We start from the raw sequence: 24,576 nt of genomic DNA, 5'->3' as shown, positions 1-24,576 counted from the left end.
AAATAGTCCTCCTCACTTCATATCTGTGGAGCCCTTCTGCCTGGAACTAAGCTGGCATGACAGGCACAAATTCAAGCACGGAAAAAACTGCTAATTAGAGGAGTCACTCCAGTTTAGTTCCAGGTGTCATCACTTAACCAGCTTTTTTAAATCTAGATATTCTAGTTGGCAAGACACTGTGCTGCAGTGTTAAAAAAACTTGATAACAACAAATGAGATGTATAGGTTCCGGCCCTGTGCAGCAGGATCTATCATGCAAATGTTTTATATATGAAGGAAATTCAGTATTTCTCTTAACTGTATTGCACTTTTCAAAAGAAATATGTGTGACAATAAGCTGTTTACAAGCATTAGCATTCACTGTTTGAGGGTACCTCCAAAACCCTAACATTGTAGGGGCTGAAAGACTTGCTCCTCCTTTTTTTCCTGGCATTTGCCTTTCACTGAAATAAAGATTTCTTAATGCAACTTCTGCACCTGCTGTGAAATATAACTTCTGTTACTTTACAACCAATTATACACTTGATCGCTGCATAATCTACAAGAATGAGAGTTAGCTGCTGCTCCAGAAGAGTTGACACTGGGAAAGGTTTATTGACTATGAATGCAGGAGAATCCCGTTTTGGCCGTTCTGTGGGGCTGCAGCCAGTGGCAGGGCACACAGAACTCCCAACAACTGTAATCCTTTTCCTGTATGCTTTTGGTACTTAAAAAAACCAGTGGAACATTAAAAGACTGGCTGGCCAGGAGAACCTCAAAAAAATGTTTCTCTTTGCTGAAGAATAAATACTAGGATCTATGAGAGAAATATTTTTTTTTAAATATAACTGCTGCCTCTATAGTTGCGCAGAACTGCTTCTCCCAGCATCTGATATGTCACTGCTACCATTAGTATCTGTCAGGGCCGTTACAGATTCTGTTTTTAAAAAAGGGAAGTAGCAGCACAGCAGAAGTTCTTGTGGTTTTGAAATCGGAGTTTAACAACTCCTGCAAACTGTACTTTACTGCTGTCAACACATAAATGTCAACAATATTTATTCCCTGCCCATCAGAGCAGTCCTGCTGCTTGCTCCTTCCTGTTGACAACAGGGCGCATGTATATACCTAGCTTGTTCTTAAAGCAAATATTTTGAACCTGAATGGGCTCATTTTGGGATAATTTAGACAAAAGCCTCCTGAAACCTTTAGGGTGCTTTGATTCCTTGAGCTCTTCAGCTACAGATATGTACTAGACAGTCTCTTGCTCCCAAAGCACTCCCTGACTTCAGCCATGCTGCCAAGCAAACCAGAAAAGGGAATCTCTTTACACTGTAATTTTTTTGTTTTGTTTTGTTTTTAATAATTAGGGTTGTACAAGCCTGTCAGCCACACGTTTTATGAAAACTGAGTTCAAGGTCATAGTAACTATTAACCTTTGCATAGATAGCACTAAGGCAAATGTACCACAGAAACTTCACATAAGCCCTCTGCACGTGGGCAGAACCTCACTCTAAAAGATGTAATGGTGACGAAACTGGTAAAATATTCCAATAAGATCAATTAACAGAAGCTTTTTCGTGGCAGAACTGAAACTCCAAAAGTGGGTAGCTGTTGCGTCATAAATGGTAAGATCAGAAAAAGAGAGGAAATCTAAGGAATGAAGATCTTTACAAAGATAAGCACACACCGAACAGGGCAAAGGTAAAGCCTAACACTTTTTTGCAGACCTATTGTGTCTTCAACATCCTCATATTGCTCAAAAGTATCACACAAACTGAGGATAATAGAGCCTATTCACTGAAAACCACCAAGCACCATGCTGAAGGCTGGTGGGCTGGTGCCATTGAATACTAAGGAGGACTTTGGGCTGTTGGGTGCACTGTGGAAAGGACGGATTTTTTTCATAGACATCTGCATAGTCATTTACACCCGTCATACTGCTATTCCAATCCAACAGCGTTTTCCACTCATTACACAACGGCATAAATGGTGGCTTGTGTTGGGGGACACAAGAGAGGGATGAGCTCTAATAACAGTCGCACGTAGGGAATGTGTTCCCTCTTGCACTGAAGTTCGGGGCTCTCTTTCTATTGAAAGGGCCCCATTCTTCTAACAGCTTTGGAAGACTTTATTTGGTAAGGCTGGCTGACATCTGAGAAAGGCTGAAGCATTCTTCCGAGGTGCCAGAAGCAATGGGTTTTTTGCATTCTGATCTTCTTACATAGATTTTCTCAGATCCAATATCTGCCATCATTTATACAGCTCTGCTGGCATGTGTGGCATTCTGCAGGCTAGTAAGAAGTCAAGAACCATGCTCTGAGGAGTTCATCATCTAAAACTTGGCATGTAATTTAATGAGTAAGGACAAAAGAAAACAAGATAAATAGAAAATTGCTCCTGGGAAAGTTCCACTGTTTATTTTTAATCACAAAGAATGCAGATCATTCAGGCTGCTTCTGTTTCAGATTTGTTTCTTTTCTGAATGATTCAACATGCAAGGGAGAAAGAGGTCAGACACAGCAACCAAAAGTTCCCCTAGGAAGGATGAAATAGAAGCTACAAAGGGAATAAAAAATTTCAGACCCAAACCCTCCCACTCTCCTGCCCGGCCTCTCCCTTGTGTTGTCAAAGAAGAATAAACTGGGAGATTTCAAGGAGAAAGCTTTTCATTTCCTGAAATTTGGGGTATCTTCAAGGTGATGCAAACCCCACGCACCCTTTGCTCCCACCTTTTGTGGGAGACACAGCACGGGTTGCTGGCTGTGCACAGAGGGTTGCTGCCGTGAGCAGCACTGGAGCTGGCACAGGCTGGGGTACCTTAGCACAGGTGGGGGACCCCCCTCAAATACTCGGCCCTGTAACCACCTAGAACCAGGGGAGCTGACACGTAGTTCCAAGCGCGTTACTCCTTTCCATCCCACTTGACTCTTTTTCCCTCCTTCTCCTGCAACACAACCCAGCCTACATTTAGCAAACACCTTCACACTATCACGTTTAAATAGACTTTATTTTTTCTCTGTCTTTGCACTTGATGTTGTCCTCACAGAAGGAGACATAAATTTCACTGGCAATTATGTTCTGAGTAACTCAATTAGTCCTGAAATACAGAACACTGATCATTGTGTATTTTCTCTACCTCATTTATAATGCTTGTAGATTTTTTTTTTTAAAAAAAGCTTCTTTTTTCTCTGGCAATTCTCTGTTGATCACTACCTATAAATAGATGATATCGATACATGTAAAAGCCTGCTTATTTCAAAAAGTACAGCTATAATTTTATTTTAAGGTAAGTAAGTGGCAAGGAAAAGAGAAAAAAGGGACTTATGTTAGAGGTATGCAAGGTAATGCTTAAACTACCAGTAAGGTTTTCCTCACCTACTCTGATTCCAAACGCAAGAACAGAGAATACAGCTGAATTACAGGCCAACAGATTGACATAATTGTAAGGAAAAAAGAAACATACAGAACAAATCCACTGTTGCAAGGTATTTCTAAGATTCATATGGAATTCAACAGTAACAGCAATATCTGAAAGTACTTTAAAAATTACCTGCCATGCATCCCAAGAAGGGACAAGTAATGAGCTTGATGTCTTGGGAAATTCTTAGGGAATTAAGTTTTCACTATATATTTTTTAATAAAAATTGGTGGAAAGTGGTATTAAATACTTCAGCATTAAAGGATAAAGCTGGGAGTAAAGAAGACTTTTCTTCTCCTGGACTGTATATACTGTCCTGTTGTGTATATAAATTGTCCATTTAGGTATTAATATTTTTCCTTTCTGTATAGTTATGTTCCTTTGGTAGAGAAGACAATGGAGGGAGTAAATTGATCATCTTGACTTTGGCTTGAAAAAAATTAGATTTTCTTTTCAAGGTGGAATTTAAGTACACCCAGTCAGCTTGGTAAAACTAACAGGAATGTGAATCAATAACATGCTGTGACTCAAGGCGCTGAAGGCATGCAAGTTCTATATTAAAGCAAAACTGTATTAAAGAAAGGAAGATTCACTTGTGAAATGGAGAAAATCACTAATGCAACTTAATATTGGCTTTCAACTAGCAGATGTATCTTTTATTATACATTATGAAGCTCAGTTTGTTATACCTAAAATAGAAAGAGCTAGTGAACAGTGAATAAAAAATTGCTGGTCTGTTTTTGTTTTCTTTGCCATGTCCTAAAGGTAGTCTCTAGTTTTGAACATAACGTGTTATCAACTGATTGTACATTATTATCAGTTGGGCGGAAGCCTGGTGATGAGATCACATGTGTCTGCACCAATGAATAGAAAAGAAAGCGTTTGGTCCTCATCAGACCCCAATCTCTGAGAATCGGCACACATTGCTCAGCAGGGATCTGTTGGGCAGGAAACCAAGGAATTTGAAATGGCACATGTTAGAGGATGAAGGTGAGGCATGTACAGTGTGCAGTGAAAAAAATAAGCTCCTCAGAAGTTATTTTGCATAGAGCTAAGGGGCTGCTGCATCTCCATTCCTATCAGATTTGAGGTCGATAACTCTCACAAACATGATTTTCCTGATGGAGCAGAGGAGAGACTTTCCTGTGCCTATATCTGTTCTGTTTCCTCCAACCTGATTTGCAGACTGGCAATTATACTGTCTCCTATTGCTATTTTTTTAAATTACAAAATTTGGATACAATCTAGTTAAGGACACAGACAAAAAATCCCCGAGAGAGGACTAGGGACAGGACACACATGCCAGATTTTCTTGGATAATTAGCTTTCAAAGCTCATTTCTTGGTATGAAAATTCAATATCAAAAAAGAAGTTGCCACTTTTTCTTTTCTGGTTACAGTACAAAGAGAGCGTTTGGAATACGTAAAACCTTAATACTGGATTTGCACAAGGAAATGAAGCCAGGGGATCTGGCCAGGAAATAACGTGCTCTAAAAATGGGCAAATCCAAGATGGCAATGGTTGAGGGACAAAACACTTGAGATTTCAGGACTGTTGCAGTATGAAAGGCTCCAGGAAACACAATGAAACTGTTTTTGTTAAAAGCCAGCTCTGGAAACTTCCCAGAATACGCTCCTACTTTTGCAAACAACTACAGGTCAAATTCAGAGCAACTCTGTTCTAGAAAGATGTGTTCTCCAAACAGGGCTGCTAATATTAACATATCCCTAGTGCCAAGTTTGCAAGTCTGAAGATGCCCTTGTGAAGCAATGACATGCTAACTAAATCATACTATCATGTCTATCATCTGTCCTGTGTCCAGCATTGGGAGAAGCAGGTGCATCCTCTCAAAGAGCTTCCAGAGTGTTCCTCCTCTGTGTTTTTAGACACGATTACTTTGCAGTAAATATATACATGGGAATTTTATAAATAAATTACATGATAAAACAATCCCCATAAAGATGCTAGCAGCTACCCCACAGGTTTCAAGAAACTAGTCAACAAAGAATTATTCTTTCTTTACTTCCAAACAATAGCAGCATGGTCTCTAAATTAATTTGCACACTTGTTCTTTCTCTTACCAGCTGTTGCCCTTTTGGACCCCAACCAGCATACTGAAGCTTTGCATTGCTGACCTCAGGGGGATACAAATTCTGGGGATCCCTGCAAAAAGAGAAAAATAAGATTTCAGCTTCAGAAATGTCCTTATTTAAGCTGCTGCACACCTGCTTTGGAAATCCACCATGACCTCATAAGGCGTCTTTCAGCTGGAATCATCTATCATTTAGTGTCAGATTTCAGTAGATTTTTTTTACCGTAAGGTAAGCACTATAACACTAGCAAGCATTGGTAGGATCAAGTATTTAACTGAAAATTTCTGTTTCTTATTAATATGAAGTTAAACACATTAGTTCCACTGCTGACTTGCCTAAGCCTTAAGAATTAGTCAAGGGATGACAAACAAAGTAATTGTATTTATCAACAGTGACGATGTCCACAAAGGATAAACAATTATATATTTGAATCATACTGCCACAAGAAAAATATAATTTCATCTTCTTTACCCTGTGGCTTTTCTGCCTAATAATTTTCCTTTGAACATGACGTCAGAAAAGTTTAGCAACTGTATAACTGATGTGCAGCCTGGCTTGGAAGGGAAAAGCTGCTATTAATACCAAATATCTCTTTTTTTTTTTTTTTTTTTTTTAAGAAAAGAAAATCAAAATGCTTTTCTTGCTCTTTCATCCATTACCTTCATTTTGTAGCAGAACATCAGTGAGATGTAGCAAATGCAATATAGAAAAAGGAGGCTTTTTGGTAAATGTCAGAGCAGCATAATGTCATTTTATCACAGCACAGGCAGCATTGCCTTGACTGTATTTATTCTCAGCACAAGTAATTACATTACATATGCTGAAGTCACATTGCTACAACTCTGTGTATAGTAATATTCTGCAAACAAGAACACTAATAAAGCCTGTATACAGTATGCATATCTCATTAGCATATCTCAAACTGCTTTAAAAAGTAAGGGTATTATCATCATTGGTCTAGAGATAGGAATAACAAGGCAATTTGGGGCCAACATCACTTGAAGACAGAGCCAAAGCCTGCCCAGCCTTCAAGCAAAAGGCCTTCTCTTCTCTTCTTCTACAGAGTTCATTCCTTCACTAAAGGAAATGTTTTCCAGACCATATTTTCAAAATGAACAGAATTGAATGGGATAATCAGACACTAACTGAATTCTCTTTATTGCTTGTTTTGTGACCTGGGGCTGTTCCACAGTTACACTCCGGCTCTGCCCTTTCAGGCAAGAATTCCCTTGGCTGCACGTTCTTGCTGCGCTGGAGCTCTTGTAGCAAGTTCAAAGATAGCAGCAAGAGGAATGTTTAGAAATCAATTTTGTGCAGTCTTTCCAATGTGAAACCCCCTAGCTTTTCCTGTCCAAAGGCCAGCTAGAATCAGGACAGATCCCAGATGAGGACACTGATGCCTACAGCCTTCCCCTTCCATAACTCTTGCCGTTGGAACAGCAACTTCTGCTCTCCAGCTAGAAGGTGTTTCTATCAGTGGTTACAAACCATAATCTGTAATGTCTGCAAGGCCCCTGGGAAGAGGTTTGTGGAGCCGATTAAAATTAAAGTGCTCAAAATGAGAGGTTTGATGCAGATGCGATCCAGTAGGAACATGGAGGGCAAGAGCGGTTTGTTGAGCCGCTGACCCTTCAAGTCTGAGCATACTGCAGGGTGCCCAGATAGCTTTTGGCTCTATAGGCAACTGCTGCTGGTGGAGTAAAATTAAATCTTTTCTCCTCATGGTTTTTAACCAGAAGATTTCTTTGTGAGTAGCCTAAAGTCATTTTTGTAAGGCATGGATAAGAGAACACATAACTCTTATACTGAACTTACTGAACTCCTACTAATAGCAGGCACAGAATTCCTATTCCAGTAAGAATAGACATACAACTTCTTCTGGATCTTTCCAAGATTGTATAAATCAGCTACTTAAGTTTCAAGTCAGCTGTTCCCGTTAAGACTCAATCTCTTTGGTTGGCTGTCTTTATTATCTTAACAGAGAGTAACCTCTGAGTGCAGAAGGAAGAGAGAAAAATAGTGAATTAAATCAAAACCTCTTATGGGAAGGGAAGAGGGAAAAAAAAAAAAAAAAAGTACTTCACTGTCAAATGAACTATCTAGTTCTTGGGTTATTTTACCCATGGTGTGGTGAGAAAAGGAGCAAGACATTACAAGCAGAGGGGGAAATAGAATCCTTAAATAAACAGATTATACAAATTAGAAGAATTTAAACCTGTAATGCTTCAGATAACACAGGCGGAGCTAAGGGACAGACATACCAATTACAGCCAATAATTCAGAGCAGAGCCCAGACAAGTCCTGTCAGTTCTGCTCACTGTATCATCTTTTAGAAGAGGAAAACTCTAACACGATGAGAAATGCTGCATAAACCAGCTTTGGTAGCTAATAAGGCAGAAGGAATAGCACTGCATTCGATCTACCAGCAAAGAGCTCTGCTGCAGACAAAAAAGCAAAGTCATCTTCCTTTCTCTGGTAGGGCTGACGAAAAACAGAATTGCATCTCCTGAATTCCTTCTTAAGTTGTTCAGAATGGCTGGAAAACTTCTTTTGTAGCAAAATCTTGTTGTTTGCCTTGAAACCTTTTGATAAATAATGCGGGTAGAAAGGCTGACTGATGGAATTGCACATTGTCTGGAGGTGCCTGATTTACAAACCTAGTTATCATAAACTGCCCCGATATTCATCACATAACAGAATGCACGTCCAGGTTGTGATGCAGCCCAATGGAGGCAGGTGTAGCCAGGCAGCCATCCTTGTGCTGGGAGCTATTTTCTACCACAGGCTAAGAAAGCAGTCTAAGATCCTACTTTCTCCCCTCTAAACACTCCTGAGAGATGGACATTCTCCTCCTGGTAGATTTTGGCTTGTTCCTCATCTCTTCTGAAGAGAATCCTCTTCCTTAGAGTAGCAGCATTCACTCCCTCACCTGCAGGAAACTTCAGCCTGATGCACAAGGGGACTGAGAAGACATCCCTCCTTGCCAGGCTTGATCCAGCAGGCTTCAGAGAAACTGCAGGAATGATCTGGAGATGGGATCTGTTAGCAGTAGCCAGGGGAGACCAGGCTGTCAGCAAGCCTGACAGTGGCATGAAAAGAGAGTTCACCTACTTGTGAACCTTACCATGAAAGACCAGATTCCTACACACTTACTCGGGCTACATTGGGTGCATGGTCTGTGGCGGAGTATGTGTGGACTCCCTCCCTGGCAGATCCAAGCAACCCCTTTACAAACCCATTATATCACCTATAGAGAGAGGAGGAGGAGTTTTCTACACAGCTGCTCTAGGCAGGATGGCCATAACCCTCTACTGCTCTCCCCCTGAAGGCTCCCAGTGATCCACAAACTGAAAAACCGTTTGGAGAGCAGCTATCACACACATTTCCAATTATCTCATACTATTCTGGACCTTTAACTCTCCTTGGTAAAAATCCCTTAAGGGACTCAGAGCAAATGCACACCTATTCCGCGGGAGCACTCATCCAGTTTCCAAGTGCTGCATAAACGGGATCTCACGCCAGTCAGCTCCTTCTGGGAGGTATGTTATTGCTGATAAGCTATAGTCCTCAACAGCTACACCCTTCCTTCTCCTTCAAAACAGCCTGCTTAGAATTCCCCTGCATTTTTTTTTATTGAATCAATCAATATCATGGGTCATCTCAGCCTCTCCAAAGAGCCAGTGCTCCTCACAGACCCTCATAATTAGGGCTTGTTTGGATCTGAGCCTTCCCCTTGTGAGCTCATTTGTGCTGGATGCTGGCTTGCAAACGGGCTGTTCGGAAGGCAGCCTGGGCATCTCCTGTTACTGGTTTGCATGAAGAACCAGATTCACCACATCCTCTCACCATCTTCACTATTTCCTTACAGAAAAGAACCTTAATCTTCATTTCCAGCCAAAGAAACGGCAGGACCTTGTTAAAGGGTTGTGTTATTTCTTTCCTCTCTTAAAATGATTGATTTTTAAAGCCCAGGAAAGAAGGGAATAATAATGTTGTTTTATGCCAGACAGAAGATGGAGCAGGTGCTGTATAAACTCTCCTGTGTTAAGACGACGTTGTCTGGACCAGAGGCTGACAAATTGCTTCAGACACAGGCATGATTTCAGCAAAATGTTCAAAAAAAATTACTGAAGTAGTAAACTGTTACATTTGCTCATTTAAATGAAGCTTTCTGCCAAAATGTCTTCCCTTAAAATTTCTGAATAAGGAAAATTTCTGACTACAATTAGCATGCTGTCTGCCAAATCATTTTTGCTTGTAATTTAGATCGGAACAATAAAAAAATCTTACCAATCATATCAGGTTGCCTGGTTTTGACCTTAAAAAGACACTATGATTAATGAGGAACTATTTTAAAGAAACTGTTTCTTTTTTTTTATTTTTCCTGAAAATTTTACATCTGTGTTCCCTCTTCTGACATTTTCTGCTGTTCTAAGAAGACCAATTTCCCTCAGGGACTTCACGGCACTGAGTCTCCCCCTGAGCACAAACATGACAAACTGTTCTATATTAAGTTCTTCAAAAGCAACTTAAAAAAACAATAGAAATTTTCCACTGTAATTGAGGGACAGCTTCCTTTTACTTCAAGAAAAATATTTTGCAATGCCAGACTGAAAAATTCTGAAGCTGAACAAGCAGTTGAAGTCTGTGGTATGATATATGCTGTTCTTTTAGGGTCTGTTTTAATAACTTTTAATTTTAATTTCAAATACAGAACAACAGGTTTTGTATGGAAATTATTTGCACGTGCTGCCAATGTGAGCAAACATACAGTAGTTTGCACCAAGGGCTGCTGACATGCCCATTCTCCAAACAAATAACCCAAACTATGCATATAAGCTGGAGTCAGTTTTTAAGGAAAACTTCAAACCTCCTTGCTTAACTATGCCATAATTTTGGAAAATATAAAAAAGTATATTAAGATTTCCATAGTATATGCAAAGAAGCTGGAGAAATAAAGACAGTTATAAAAAAAAAAAGTGTGGGGAAGGCAGAAATATCCCTTTTTGTTATTTGCATCAAGCCAGCACTGAATATTTTGAAAGACAACAGCCCTAAGCACATCAGCTCACAGTACTTTAAGCATTTTTCATGGTTAACTATAAAAAGTATCTGTCTAAATTATCTGCCTCAGCACCAGAACTCGGTGTCTTCATGTCTACATCTAATAGCATAAAATCAGACAGCAGCTTAGACAATTTCTTCTTCCTTAGAAAAAAGAAAATAAAGAAAGAGATACAAACTTACCAAGTAGAGAAGAAACTGGAAGGGTTATAAAGAACTGGAAATAATATCTAAAAGTTTTTGATGCATGTTGAAAAAAAAAGCACACTGAAGAAAATTTGAAAAATGAAATAAAAGCATGTAAAACACGTGTTCAGAAATGTACAAAGAATCATAGATAAGGAATTGGAGAAAGAGAGAAAGATTTCCAAGAAGCAGGAATGCCATTTCTTGAGAAGCAAAAATGCATTCTTAAATGATTAAATGACTTGTTTACTTAAGTATTCACCAAGGAGAAAAGGAGACAGGTGCCATTAAGAAAATTCCTTCCCAGGAGAGACACAGCTCTGCAGAGACTCCCAGTGAGATAGAATAAAATATAATACCAATGGGGATCAAAGACTTGCCAGAACAGATAGTCAAGAAATCAGACTGTTGGAAGATGCAACTAAAAGAATCCTACTGGAAGTGCTTAAATGGATGGGGAAGGCTTTTCCATTCATCTAAGCTTGTCCGCTATAAAATTTTTAATGCACACGCATACACATATTTTCCTGACAGCACTTTTCAGTGAACAAAAGTAGAAGGAGGTAATGGAAGTAATTTGAACTTATTAATTTCAACCACAGATACACATCAGATCATTCAGCTGCCCTTGAAAACAACTGAACTCACCAACCATTTTGTCCAAGATGAATGAATTCTATGGATTTAGAGCATAAAAGGCAAAAAGCGAGGGAATCTAAAACATTTGACCCTAATTTGGCAATCCAGTCAGATTCAAGCCAACAACATGAGCTCAGAGGTGGTTTTGATTATAGTCTGTGTCTGTAAAGCATCCATCAATGTAAGAGCTGGCAGTGGGGCTGCAAAATCTTGCACAATACTAATACCACTTTAAAATCAATCACTTGTCAGAAAAGAAGCCACCGACGTCCATTGGGTATCATGTAAAATGATGGCACAGGCTTGCCTTTCTGGTGAAGGTCTGCAAAAACTTATTTAAAAACGCATTGGAGACTAGGACATGGCTAGGAGTCCTGGTAATGCAGGCTGGAGGACTGCAAGCCATTGATCAAAATCTCTAGGTTTCCCTGAGTAAGCAAACACTGGAAATGGTCCTTAGATACCGGCAGCATTACTTTTTAAGTGATGACATTATCACGTTTCTCATGTGACCCCTCTAAATCGTGGATGACAGAATGAATTTTTACTGCATTTTTTTAAAAGAACTTTTGTTCCTGGAGTCATATTTTGTCTCCTAAACAGACAATGAGAGGTGATAGCACTCAGGTGATAAACACAACAACTTAAAAGTAATTTTCTCTTACTCATGTAATTTTCTCCTTACTCTGTCGAGGTTTCTCAGCCAACTCTGATCTCAGAGCTACTCAAGGCATGAGCTAAGGTAATGCATTTATCAGGACTTCAAGTCTACTTATCCACAACAGAGGAAGGGAAAAACGAGAAACTAAATATTTGAATGCTATCAAGAAGGCTAGTCAGGATTACAGCTAGCCAAGGATCAGTTATCCAAAATACAGGCAAAAAAATACAGGTTGAAAAAAGCAACTCAGTAAGCACCAAGATGTTTAAAAATGCACTAGTAATAGCTCAACAATGATGATTCTGGGATGAATGTACATGGTTCTTCAGAGCAACTCTGCCAGTCTCCAGGAAAGGATGTTTGTGATGAAACCTTAACATTTCCATCCAGCTGACCTTGTCTGACTTCTAAGCCCTAATAACAATATAGCACCATGATGTGATGCCTGCAGAGAGCAATATGGGATTATTAGTACCTAAAATGAGATACAGCTGTGATCTCCTGCTACCAGAGCCAGCAGAAGTACCTAGTTACAGTCTGACTTCACTGGATGCTAGGTCACACTTTTAATTGGGGCAAGAGATTGATTCTTGGGCTTGTGCTCTAAACTGATCTAAAGGTTTGTGCTACTGGGTTTTAGACAAAATCAGAATGACTCAGTATTCTCTGTATCTTTGAAAACTAAGAGTCTTTGAGCAAATCCTGTTTTTTCTCATGTCAACAGGATGAGTTCCTGGAGGTTTGTGCATAGGTTCTCACAAATATCGAAACATAGTACTCTTCTAAACAGCCTGTCCCCACATAGACCGTGTCCTCATTAGTTAAAATCAACAAGGCATACACTTAACAGAGCCATTATTTCCATTTCTTATCAACAGTGATATGATCACTTTTAAGGAACAACACAATTAGCCTGATTTCAGATACAGTTTAAAAGTGGATTCTAAAATACTCTCCTTATCTAAAGGACTAAAGTACCGCTCTAGTCCTACGTCTCTGCCCCATAACAGAGATGTATAAACCTCAAGTATACACACAAGAGGAAATGCTTGCATTTGAAATGGGGCGTAACTTTTGCCATCACAACTCTGCATCTGGATGGTCCTTTCACTCCTCTACCTCCTTCTCATGCATGACATGGGAAAACAACCTTTTCTATTCCTGTTCTTAAATTTGCAGTGGAGCATTCAATAAACAGAGGGTTAGGGTAAGGGATGAAGAGACGTTAGGGCTGGTGTAACACGGCCTGGGCTATCAGCCTGGAGTTATCTCACTTTTGCCATAGAGACTTTCTCAGTGGTTACTGCACCAACGAAAGCCCTGGCTGTAGCATCCTTTCTCCACCCAAAGGTCCTTTTTTGCATTTCCTTATGTTTCCCATTCCCTTCTTCCCTGTATGTTCTGAGCTCTCCAGGGAGGCAGGATGCCTATTTTTGGGTTACAAGACATTTTCAGCCTATTACATTTGGTTAGTGTCTACCTATGAAGTGGTCACAGAAGCAGGTAGCAAGGACGAAAGGGAACCCCAGGACATTGCTGAGGCACACAAGTGTTATGGCACAGACAGCTACACATACCTCAGAGGTGGGGCACCCGTCACTATATAGCCCTCAGCAACTGGGCACAGGTTCCTTTACAGCCCTCACTATATAACCTCAGCCCAGGCCCCATTAAACCCCACAACAGCAAGGAAATGCCCATAATCTTGCAGGTTCAGGCCCTCAAAACTAGCTTTTTTTTTTTTTTTCAGTGCTCACAAAAAAATGAATCTGTGTTTTGTAACATGCAGTACACACTCTTTTTGCTGTGTAATCAAACAACAATGCAGTAGTTGAAGTAGGCTGAAAGAGCTTATCACCCAACCACAGCAGCAAATAATCAAGGTCCAGGCTGCAGGATGTAGCAATGTAGTGATGGGGCAAAACCAGCCCCCTGGGAGATGCATGTTTCTTATTCCTGTTTTGGTGGAAAACCCCACTGAATCTTGAATATTAGGAAAAAAATACAAACAAAAATTTCCCCATCCCCACTATGAACATCCCTACATAGTATGAAATCCCCACATACAGAACAATTTTATTTCTAGGAAAGCAATGCATGGGAACAGCAACTGTACAGGCTGTGGTTAATTGCCTATTCAGCGCTATGCACCATCATTTTACACATTCTCTTTCCTCCACCTTTATTTCCCTTTTCTGTCAAAACTCTATGTACTAACTCAACCCTGTTGAGAATGAATAAGTAGGAAAACCCATGCCAACGTGCAAAGTTTTGGTGGTGGTCAGTGTGGGGATGTGTGTGTACCCTGCAGCAGTGTCTACGGTTTGGGGCTGACTGCAGCCTGAGGACCAGAGGAGGTTCATTCGCACTGACACACGCAGCCATTTCCAAATCCAGAGAAGTTTCTCACCAGCAAAGCATATTTTATTCAAGAACAGAATTTAATAGGTGCCCTGCCTCCATTTCAGGGGGTACTGCCTCAGACAAACACTATGGGAGAGTTTGCTTCAAACCTTTTGTCTTTCTGTTTTTTTCCCCCTGATGAGCCATAAGCTATTGACCTTTTCTGTAACATAAGGAGGTGGTTGCTGGGCTTTTCTCTGCTAAACTGCTAACATCTGCATCTAGCTATTAATTACCCAGGATTTTTTTTTTCAGTCTCAGCAGTCGTTACTGTAACCCTTAATATCAAATCCTCCCATCAGGGGACTACTCATTATTATCGCTATACATGGTTTCTAAGGTGTCCACCCACATCACAGCTGATTCTGGAAGAGAGAAGCATTTGGTAAGAATTGCTTTGCCTACACAGGAAAGGAACTTTTCATATAAAAAATGCTATGGAGTGACCAACATGGGCGAGCAAATGGCAAATCCCCCCGGGGAAATGATATGGTGCTAAGCTGCTGAAGTGGATTTCCTCCCACCAGCACAGCTGAGTCCTGCCTGAACTGCCTTCCAAGGCTGAGCTGCTTTCAGCCTGCCACTGCCTGGAAGTGAGTGATGCTCAAATAATGGCTTTGCTTAATAAAATGCTGGCTCTTTCTTTTTTAAAGAGGTACAAAATGTATTCGCAAGCAATAAGCCAGTATGTGACTTAACCACTGTTCCAGTGATTTACAGAATATTTAATTCAGATCATTATAAAAAGCAAGAAGCTCAACAGCTCCATCAGGGTTGAGCCAAATGCCAGTAAACTCAACTGAAATATTCCTATCCACTTCAGAGGATTTAAGGTCAGGCTTCACAATCAAGCTATCAAGTTTACCTGTTCCAAGGGCTACACCACACTATGCAGCAAAGGTGCCTTAATTAACTCTACAAGCTCTCTCAAAAAGACGATAAAAACTATGGAATAACTATCCTTAAAGAGGGAGGAAAGAGAAGAACTAGCAACGGCAGATTCTTTACAAACTGCAGAATATGTTTTTCTACTTATTTAACAAACTTCACATTGTTCTTTGGTTTCACATACCTTTTTATAAGGGCTTGTTTCAACCTCTATATATCATTGTTGGGTGAAAATATTAAGTTCCTCTAAGTAAAATGTAATTAGCTGAGAACAGACTATTAATTACAATACTTTTTCCTCTAAAATGTGGGCTCTAGTAGAAGCTTATTAATGTTAAAGAGTGAAATTGTGCAGCACTCTACAGTAATTATCGCTTATCCCCTCTGTTGGGTAAGCAATATTTCTCCCCTTGCTCTGCAGGTGGGGACACTGAGGCACGGGAAGTCTCTTTAATGCTACAGAGAAGGGGCATAACAGGCAAAATAAGATAAAATAGAATGGTCTTGGTCAAACAGACAGATGTCTGGAGCAGATCCAGTTCCCTGAAGTTTTTAAAACATGATTTTAAATAATGAAACATGTATTCCTCTTACTGTGAACATGGAAATGGGAGCATGTGCAAGGAAAACCTTGTTGTCTTTCAAAATATTCTACAATAGGGTATGCACAAATCTGATTAAGTTTTCTTTAAATAACTTTAACCTCTTTCCATCCAGTAGCTTGCATAAAAGGAGGAGACAGGCACATTAGTGACAGCACTGCAGACAGATCTACAGACATGACTTTAAAAATCTACTTGAGTGAAGCATGGGCACAGCTCCTCCTCCTGTTATCGCTATTGTGGGTCTCCAGTGTGGATTCTGCACTCATTCCACTCATAGGACTTCTCTTGGGGTTACTGGGAGTTCAGTGTGGGCGATGCCTGCAGGATTTTACAGGTCCTCAGCAATGCAGACGGCTCAGCTCTGTGACTGCTCCTCTGATCTACTTACCACTTTCCTCTCACTACACCATAAAAATTTGGGAAGAAACATGGATGCCACTTAGAAGTAACTTGTGAAGTAACTCCTTCCTTCCCATACACAAAACCAATGAGGAGTGGGAATAACTGATTTTCTCTCTGATCCCTATAAGCGTGCCTGGAAGCTCCCACTGACGTGCCCCAGCTGGATGTGCTAACAGCTCACACCGGGGGGTCAGCACTAACCCCTGCCACTGAGCTGTGCTCAGAGGGAAACAGTTCATGCAGAACTGGATGAACACTATGAGGTCTGAGGAAACGGATGTTTTATTTTGGGGTATGCAAACACCACAGAGAAGTGTAAAAAAGTATAAGATTTCTGCTGGCCACAGCAAAACCTTAAAGCATAGAGGTACCCCCTCAGCTGTTAATCTAAAATTAGCTCTTGCTTAGGACCTAGATCAAACCAGTGGTCCAGCAGCACGCACGGGTGTGAAATGGCTTTAACACTGGTGAGGGAAATCCTGCAAGAAGGTCAGAGAAATGCTCTGGCCAGTCAGAGCCTGCCCATAAAAACCCTAAACAAACTAAGCTTCTTCCCTTCTTTCAGTGAAGGATGCAAATGACTACGCTCATCCATACTGGACTCAGCAGGAGCAACATTATTAAATCCCACGAAAGAATAAAACAATTTCCAGTAACTGGATTTCATAAGTTGGCTGTTGCCTACATCGTATTGCTAAATTTTTATTTTCCAAAATAAGGAACAAATAATGCTAGGAAATAACTGCATATGATATTTGTGTCCCACATTCTCCCAGTACCTTGCACGAGAGCATCCTGTTCGGCTTCTAGACCTGCAGATGCTCTCGCAGCACCGATAAATTACAACTGGCTGGCAGTTACAATGCGGCAAGTGCAAAACTTGGGCGGGGGGGGGGGCGGTCTGAGAGGAGCTTTGCAAAAATATTTCTTATGGAGACAGCTGTAAGCAGTTACCGGAGGAGAGCCGATGGGGCGATGTGGTGGCAGAGCCCACGGGCAGCCAGCGCAGGGGCTGGTTCCACCAGGTGGCAGCCGGCGCCAGCGGCTGGGTTGGGCGCGCAGCTGGAGGGACACGCGGGGTGACCGGCAGCAACGCTGAGCCGAACATGACCCCCCTGCACCCCTCAGCACAGGAAAATGGGAACTGCGGGCCTCAGCCGGCTCCCCCGGTGAAAACTGGAAACTATGGGCTGTTGAAAACGGAAGGCAAACGTGGCAAGCACGGTAGGGGGTTTCTACCCCAAGTTCAGCAAGAGGCAGTCGGAAGGCTGAAGTAAGAAAAAAACGGAGGAGAAATGAAATCTGTGCAGTAAGTACCCCTGCAGAGATATTCACTCTTTCTCCTACCTTGGGTTTATTTAAATTTTTAGACTAGATGCTTGGAGTCTGTGTCATTGGCATGTATTAGTTGCCCTGTAGAGAGCCAAACTGTGCTGCTGCTCCTCATGCGGGGAGTTTACTTCCACAACAGCTTCAGGGAAAAGCGTTGCAGTCCTGCACCCTGTATAAAATAACATTTTCAAACGTTTGTGTTAAGGACATGGCCAAATTGGCTTGTCAAACTTATGGAGAGCTCAGAATGAAACTTGGAAAATGCTGGTACAAGCCCCTTTTGACTTCAAACAAAGCCTGAACCTGGGAAGTCTGCAGAACACAGTGAAAATAATTAGAAATTTCCCTTTAAAAAGCAATTTATGCTGGCAGATTAACGTCACATTATTTAAAAAGTGATGCCACAGATTAGATTAATTCGCTTACTTACTAGTTAGTCTCAGCAGGGGTTAGCAGGGGCATGAGTGGGTACAAAGTCTGTACTGTCTGGCCTTCCTGATGAGGCAGATCATAGCTGAGATGAGGAACAGGGTAGGAAGGGCACCAGGAAAGCCACACTGTCACAGCCTGTTTCCAGGAGTGTTTAATGAGCAGGAGGGATATTGCAGAGGGGAATGAGTTTGTTCACCAGCAGCCACTGCCTTGGCTGCTGGTTTGGAAGTATGCTGAGGCACCACTGGCACACACTGACGGGGTGGAAAGCTGGTGCCTACTTGCAGAAGATGACTAATGCAGGAAAACAGTTTTTACAAATGGCAAAGGAGCTGTTGCTCAGTGCCAAGAACTTTTGTCACTCATGTGGAAGGCAAGGATGCTGCCTTTGAGTTGCAAATTCGTCATCACCAAAGGACCTGGAATATCAAACTGAACTGAACCTTGTGCTGTGTCAGTGTGCTTGGTCTGCCCTCAAGAATCTTCATCCACACATATCCATCACACCAATGTTCCTGTCCTAAATATGAAATATGTGATGAAGAGATTTTTAGTCCTTCATTCAACAGAGGCTGCACTTTCAGTTGAAGTATTTCATCACCTGTTACATCATGTTCAACTGCTACACCTGTCCTCTCTCTCAATGCACCACCCTAAAATACATGCAGAACTCCAAACGAACAATAAATGCCCACATTCCAGGGAAATAGTAATGTGCCACCCTTTCCACCATGCACACGCCCTGTGACTACCCAAAACATCAATGCAATTGCTACTGTGCAATATGGTTTGCAATACCTCTGTAAGTGTGGCATATGAAGGCACAGACCGTAAGTGAGATCCTTTACTGCCCACATAAATGCTGGTTATATACAACCACTTACCCACCCAGGTTCTGCCCTGGAATACACCCAGGTGTAGCAAAGCACCTTTGCAGCCAGCTCACACTCCACCAAGCTGTTTAGTCCCTCCATGCTCACCTGAGGAGGCCTCTTCTTCCCCGGTACTTAAGCTGGGGGAGGTGGTGGGCTTGCCCCTGCTGGGAGGCTTTGGGCAGCCCCTCATTGCAGACAGGTGTGCACAGGCCTGACCTGCAGGTGAGCTCAGAGAGCCAGATTTAGTGTGAGTTGCTTCCTCACTACACTTTAAGGCACAATCACTCTGCAGCCTGGCACCCAGACAAGGAACGAAGCCTTTTCTCAGAAAGGGCCCTTACATATAAGTACCTACAGCCCAAACCACTGTGTAAACCATACCTGTACCAACAGGACACATAGCAATCCTTCCAGCCCTCCTCCTGCCACTGGTTGCCTGATCCATCACTATTTCACACTGCGGGGACACCAATGCCAGACACACCTGTGTGCCTTCTGGCACCCCCTCACTTTCCAAATCTTGCCCTTATACTGGGTACTTCTCTGACACATCCAGCCCCCCAGCTGCCTGCACCAAACCAAACATGGAGAGCAAAGAGAAACACAGCTGAACGTGCAATATAGTTGAAGCTACGGGGAGCAAGAAGCTGGTTGTCAGGGATGAAAAAGGATGATGAATTAGTAGTAGCAAACTTCCTGGACCACTATATTGTTATTTTTTAGTATTTCTAATGCCTACTATGTGTGATACTTCTATTTTTTCCACCTTTGTTTTGTCTGGAATAGAACTGTGCTGTCAGTCAAGTGCTTTTGCTCTTAGCCAGGATTACTGCAGATACAAAGCTTATGTGCTCATGCTGAGTGTTCATCCTGGTTTTCTACACCCTTTCAGCCCACAAGCTAATTTCGGATATATTGCCAGAGAGAAGTTTTGAAAAATTAAATAAAGCCAGTATATTCGAGTATGTGTGTGTGTGTGCAAAACCAAAGACCAGATTGAGGCAGGGAAGGAAAGACCGAAGAAGTCTGGAGCACATCACACTGGGAGACCAGAGCTTTGACATGGATGATAGTGAGAAATGTCCTGATTCCCATGTTCTAACTGTACATGGAAACAACTTAACCTTGAGCTCATGATTTTTTGTGGTGAGTCAATCACCAGATACAAGCTGTAGGGAAGCAGGCTGCACAAGCTCCAGGGCTCACAGATTTTAAAACATGTATGTGCCTAGTACAGATGTTTTTGTACAAAGTATTATGTCTCTGTTGCTAAGTAGAAGCCAAAGAAAGTTATTTCAGCTTTTTGTTGTTGTTTGGGGGTGGGATGGAGGATTTTTTGTTTTGGTTTTTTTGTTTCTTTCTGTAGGGTTTTTTGCATGTGCGTGTATGTACAAGTGTGCTTGTCCTTGAGGAACATCTGAATGTCACTGAAGTTTTTACAAGGAAAAAAATGCTGAGTGATGTGTTTCTATCTTGCCATTGAATCTGTACTTCTCTATTGCTAAAACCCCTTGTTACTGTACCAAAGACACCTGACTGGAAAAAGGACATAGCCTCAAAAACATAGGTGTTTGTTGCAGTGTCTGACTTTAGGACTTTTGCCTTTAAAACATCATTCCTGTGGTAAACAGTGAGGTTCCCAGGAGTGCCCAGTGGGAAGGCTGCTGAGCCGCTGGACACAGGCATGGTGGGAGCTGCCTACAAAAGCAGTAGGAAACACTGAGCACCCAGGGGTGGCCAGGGTCCTGCCTTCTCTCAGGGGCAGGCGCCTGGCCCGTGGATGCAGAAATCAACAGGACTTTAGGACATGCCCCCGTGTTTTCCTAAGTCAGAGAACACAGTAATCCATTTAATACAGTGCTATGGGTAAGAGAGAGTGGGTATAAACTGAAGGGGAAGGTTCAGACTGGATATAAGGACAAACTTTCTCCCCATGAGGACAGTCAGGGGACAGGTTGCCCAGTGAGGCTGTGCAGTCCCCAGCCCTGCAGGTTTTCAAAACTCAGCTGGATAAAGCTCTCAGTAATCTGCTTTTCTAGCCTGTCTATAAACCAGGCAGATTTCTTTAAACTTTGCAGGTTTTGCCATCTATCCCAAGGATCCAAAGCATCTACTGCCTGTTTAGCCATAATGTATAGAAGTGACAACTTAGTGAAGAAATGTAGCAAATACTGAAATTATGTGGTTTGTAATCAGTCATGTGCAATGTTCTACAGAAAGGCCAGAGCACAAGTATATTGTCCCTTTATACCATTCCCACACAGTTATCACCAGTATGATACTTCAAAAACACAACCTGGCATCAGGTTCTTGGCTTTTAGCTTTGTGTTACTGACCATGATGTGAGGAATTTTGCTGTGCAACTTACGTATTTCCACTGGTGCTATGGAAATGTCACTCTGAAACACCATATATCATCATATGCCTACACATGTCTTATTGGTATGGTGGCATCCCACTCCTGACCAGTTGGGCCAGTCCTTAAAGTATATATATTTAACAATAGGTATCTTTTAAGGGAAAAGCAGGTAGAACTGTGGGATAAACTCTAGAGAAACAAGACAGATGAGATGAGCTGCAGGGTGATGGAGATGGAGCTGCAGGTGACCTACAATGCCACAGAAGTTGAGAAAGGGTGACTAAAAAAACTGCAATTAATAATCAAAGCTAAAGAAGGATCCCTTCATGCTAAATGATGCCTATGTTAAATACTGAACCTACATCAGGACCTCCTGGATAGGGGGACCTAAATGAAGAGGCATTGTGTGATGGAAGTTTATTACTTGCAACGATACATAACCTTCCATGCTACGTGCTTTAGGTAAAGCAATATGCTTTCATTAAGTTTAGAAATGCTGTGTAAAGCCTGTGTGGCACTCTTGCTTGTCTGCACTTACACTCTCTGAAAAGATAAACTGTAAACCCAAAGGCTCGTAGCTTCAGTGTAATTGTGAGTGCATGTATCTAAGCAGCATTGGGATCCTGGGAACAGACTACTGGTCTATCTGCCTTCAGATGGGATGCTAGAGAGAGCATTTGTATCAAGGGAATCTGCCAAGACACACAAAACTGAAGGGCAATGCCTCAATTCTGACCAAATTTAAGGGACTAAACACCCTCGGATAGATCCTCTGACAGTGCTCTGGGAGGTGGCCAACCACAGCTCTCAGCCAGATGCCAACACATCTATATTCTAGCCAAAAACTTGAAAACTGGAATATGAAATTCATGTAGTCTGACTCCCCAGGGAAGCTGAGTATTTCTGTTTCCAGACTATGTCATCTTTTGTAAAACACACAGCTCAGTGGAGGCTGCAGCTGAATGCCAGACCATTGCAAAGGATTGTCACAGGAAACCATTTTTCACAATATGCATTATTTTGCAGAATTCTTAATGGCTGAGTTCTAAAATGAAGACATTGAAAAATTGCTTACCCATGAGGTATTTTGCTGAGGACATAATATGCCGTATATGAATGCTGATACACCTGCAAAACGAAATTAAGAAACAAAACAAAAAAAAAAAAAAGAGATTAGTAATTGTCACCTGTGTTAACAGGGCTCCTTTTTCTGCAAAAACAATCTTGCATTTATGGCTAGGGAGCTCTTATAAACATTTCAAAATCTGTAGTAGAAAAGAACAATACAATAATTCACCTAATGCTGTTGTGTGTTCTTTTCATCTTGCACTTTATTACAGTGTTTGGCAAATCGTATACATCCAGATGCTCTGTGTCGTTACCATGACTACCAGGTCTTTGATTAAACTGGGGGCACATGGTCTCTGCAAGGGCTAAATATAGAACAATCATTAATGAGGACACCTTGGTCAGCTGGAGACATTCTCCATCATTATAACTAGACACGACAGGGCTATATGTGTATTTTTTTCTTTATTCCCACATAAATAAAACAGGGAGTGATGCTGGGTGATCTCAGAGCAGGTTGTAAGACCCCTGTCAGTCATCAAATAAAACCTTATTGACTTAGGGTGTAAAGCTGACCTCCCGTTTGTTTGATCTGCTAAGTTGCATCTTCATATCAATTTGCACTCTTTGGGCCTTGGGAAGGAAGCATGGCAGGTCATCTCAGAAGGGAGGCTTTATTACTTATATTCTAAGTAGTAAATAATAATAATAATACTGAGTCAAGGTCAGAGATTTAAGAGTTGGTGATTTTCTACTAGTGACAACGCAACCCCTAACAGTGATCTGTGGTTGCCCAAGGGGAGCAATGCTGAGCAACACAAGAGTCAGGGCACCAGTGTGAAAGGTCTAACTATGAATGACTTTATACACATTTATACAGGCACTCACTCTTCCAACTCTGTCCTGTTACTGTGTGCTACTAAATAAATAAGTCTCCTAACAGTCATTTCATTTGACTTCTACTTACGTTTTAAGCCACTCGCTCTCCAGTGGCTCTCATAAAGCATCCTGTCCCAGAGGATAAAACTTCTTGAATATTTGCTTCACCAATGAAGTCTATCTGATCAAATTGTTTTTCCTAGGTACCTCTGTTTTTGCTCAGCTATATATATATATTTTTTAACTTATGTCAAGAGCCCACGAGATGTTCCGGATGGTGCTGCCAGCCTCAGCAGTGGCCATCCCAAGCACATTGCTAGCATTACAGACAGGTGACCATGACTTACTACCCGTCACTCTCAAGGGCAAGCCTGCATAGTAGCATCTATAGTAGGCTTACATCTTTTGGAGACACAGTAGAGAGGCAGATCAACACAAGGCACATCATCCTGTAGCTATTAAAAAAAAACTTCTCTCTTACAATTTGAATCCAGACTCTAAATCCTTACGCTACTGCATGAACCCCCTGAAAAAAAGCTACCACCAGAGTACAGAGGTGAACCCGCTGGATATCTGCCTATGAAGTGAAGAGACTGATGCTGGACTGGCGTGATCCCCTTCTTCTCCTTGCAATTCACTCCCTTAGTTACAAGGACATCATCAGGTCAGATCCCAAAACCTTATCTCCTTTCAGGCATTCAGATACATAAAGACTCCTCGAGCCCAGTGAGTCTGTAGTATATGGATATCAGGGAGGCCCCAGCAACACAACTGAATTCACTGCAAACCAGCATTTATTTTACTACAGCTGTTTTTTTGGATCCACCTGTTACAGATGATGTCAAATGAATTAGCATTATCTTGTCTCCATCCAATCATACCAAAGAGCTCCTGAATCTTACAGTGCTGATATTGGAAACCTGCCTGATGCATGTGGCCTTAGATTTTATTCCAGCTGTGCTGAAGTTCTAAGGCTGCTAAAATTCCTTAAAGAAAATGCACTGGAAGACTAAATTTCTCCACAGAGCTGAAAAACCTAATACCATATTGCCATTAAATACTGGGCAACTTTTGTCTTCAAATATCCCAGTAGTAAGATGTAGAAAATGATGTAGATATATCAGTTGTGATCTGAGGCAAGGACTGGTGTTCAAGGTCACAAGCCATGCTGTGTTGTCAGCTATCAGAGGCAGAAGCCAACCCCCCAGATGAGCTTGGACAACTTCAGGGGGAAATAAGGAAATGTGTCAGGCTGGAGAGAAAAGAAACGGCTAGGGAAGTTTCGAGCAGGAC

The 24,576-nt window shown here is 41.6% G+C and overlaps 1 protein-coding gene across 4 annotated transcripts in view; it reads right to left on the bottom strand.

Annotated features, from left to right (window-relative positions):
- The window catches only part of DPP6 (dipeptidyl peptidase like 6), a 572,381-nt gene that overhangs the window by 104,635 nt on the left and 443,170 nt on the right, over positions 1–24,576 (bottom strand). For all 4 annotated transcript variants that reach the window (XM_055709074.1, XM_055709073.1, XM_055709075.1 and 1 more), the window contains exons 6-7: positions 22,412–22,464; positions 5,479–5,560 (exon numbers count right to left, since the gene is read on the bottom strand). In XM_055709074.1, coding sequence (XP_055565049.1) covers positions 5,479–5,560; positions 22,412–22,464 — 135 coding nt within the window. The remainder of the gene's footprint in view (positions 1–5,478; positions 5,561–22,411; positions 22,465–24,576) is intronic.

Source organism: Falco cherrug, chromosome 4 (genome assembly GCF_023634085.1).
Source record: "Falco cherrug isolate bFalChe1 chromosome 4, bFalChe1.pri, whole genome shotgun sequence".
NCBI classification, from domain to species: domain Eukaryota; kingdom Metazoa; phylum Chordata; class Aves; order Falconiformes; family Falconidae; genus Falco; species Falco cherrug.
This window is presented reverse-complemented; position numbering and strand designations above follow the sequence as displayed.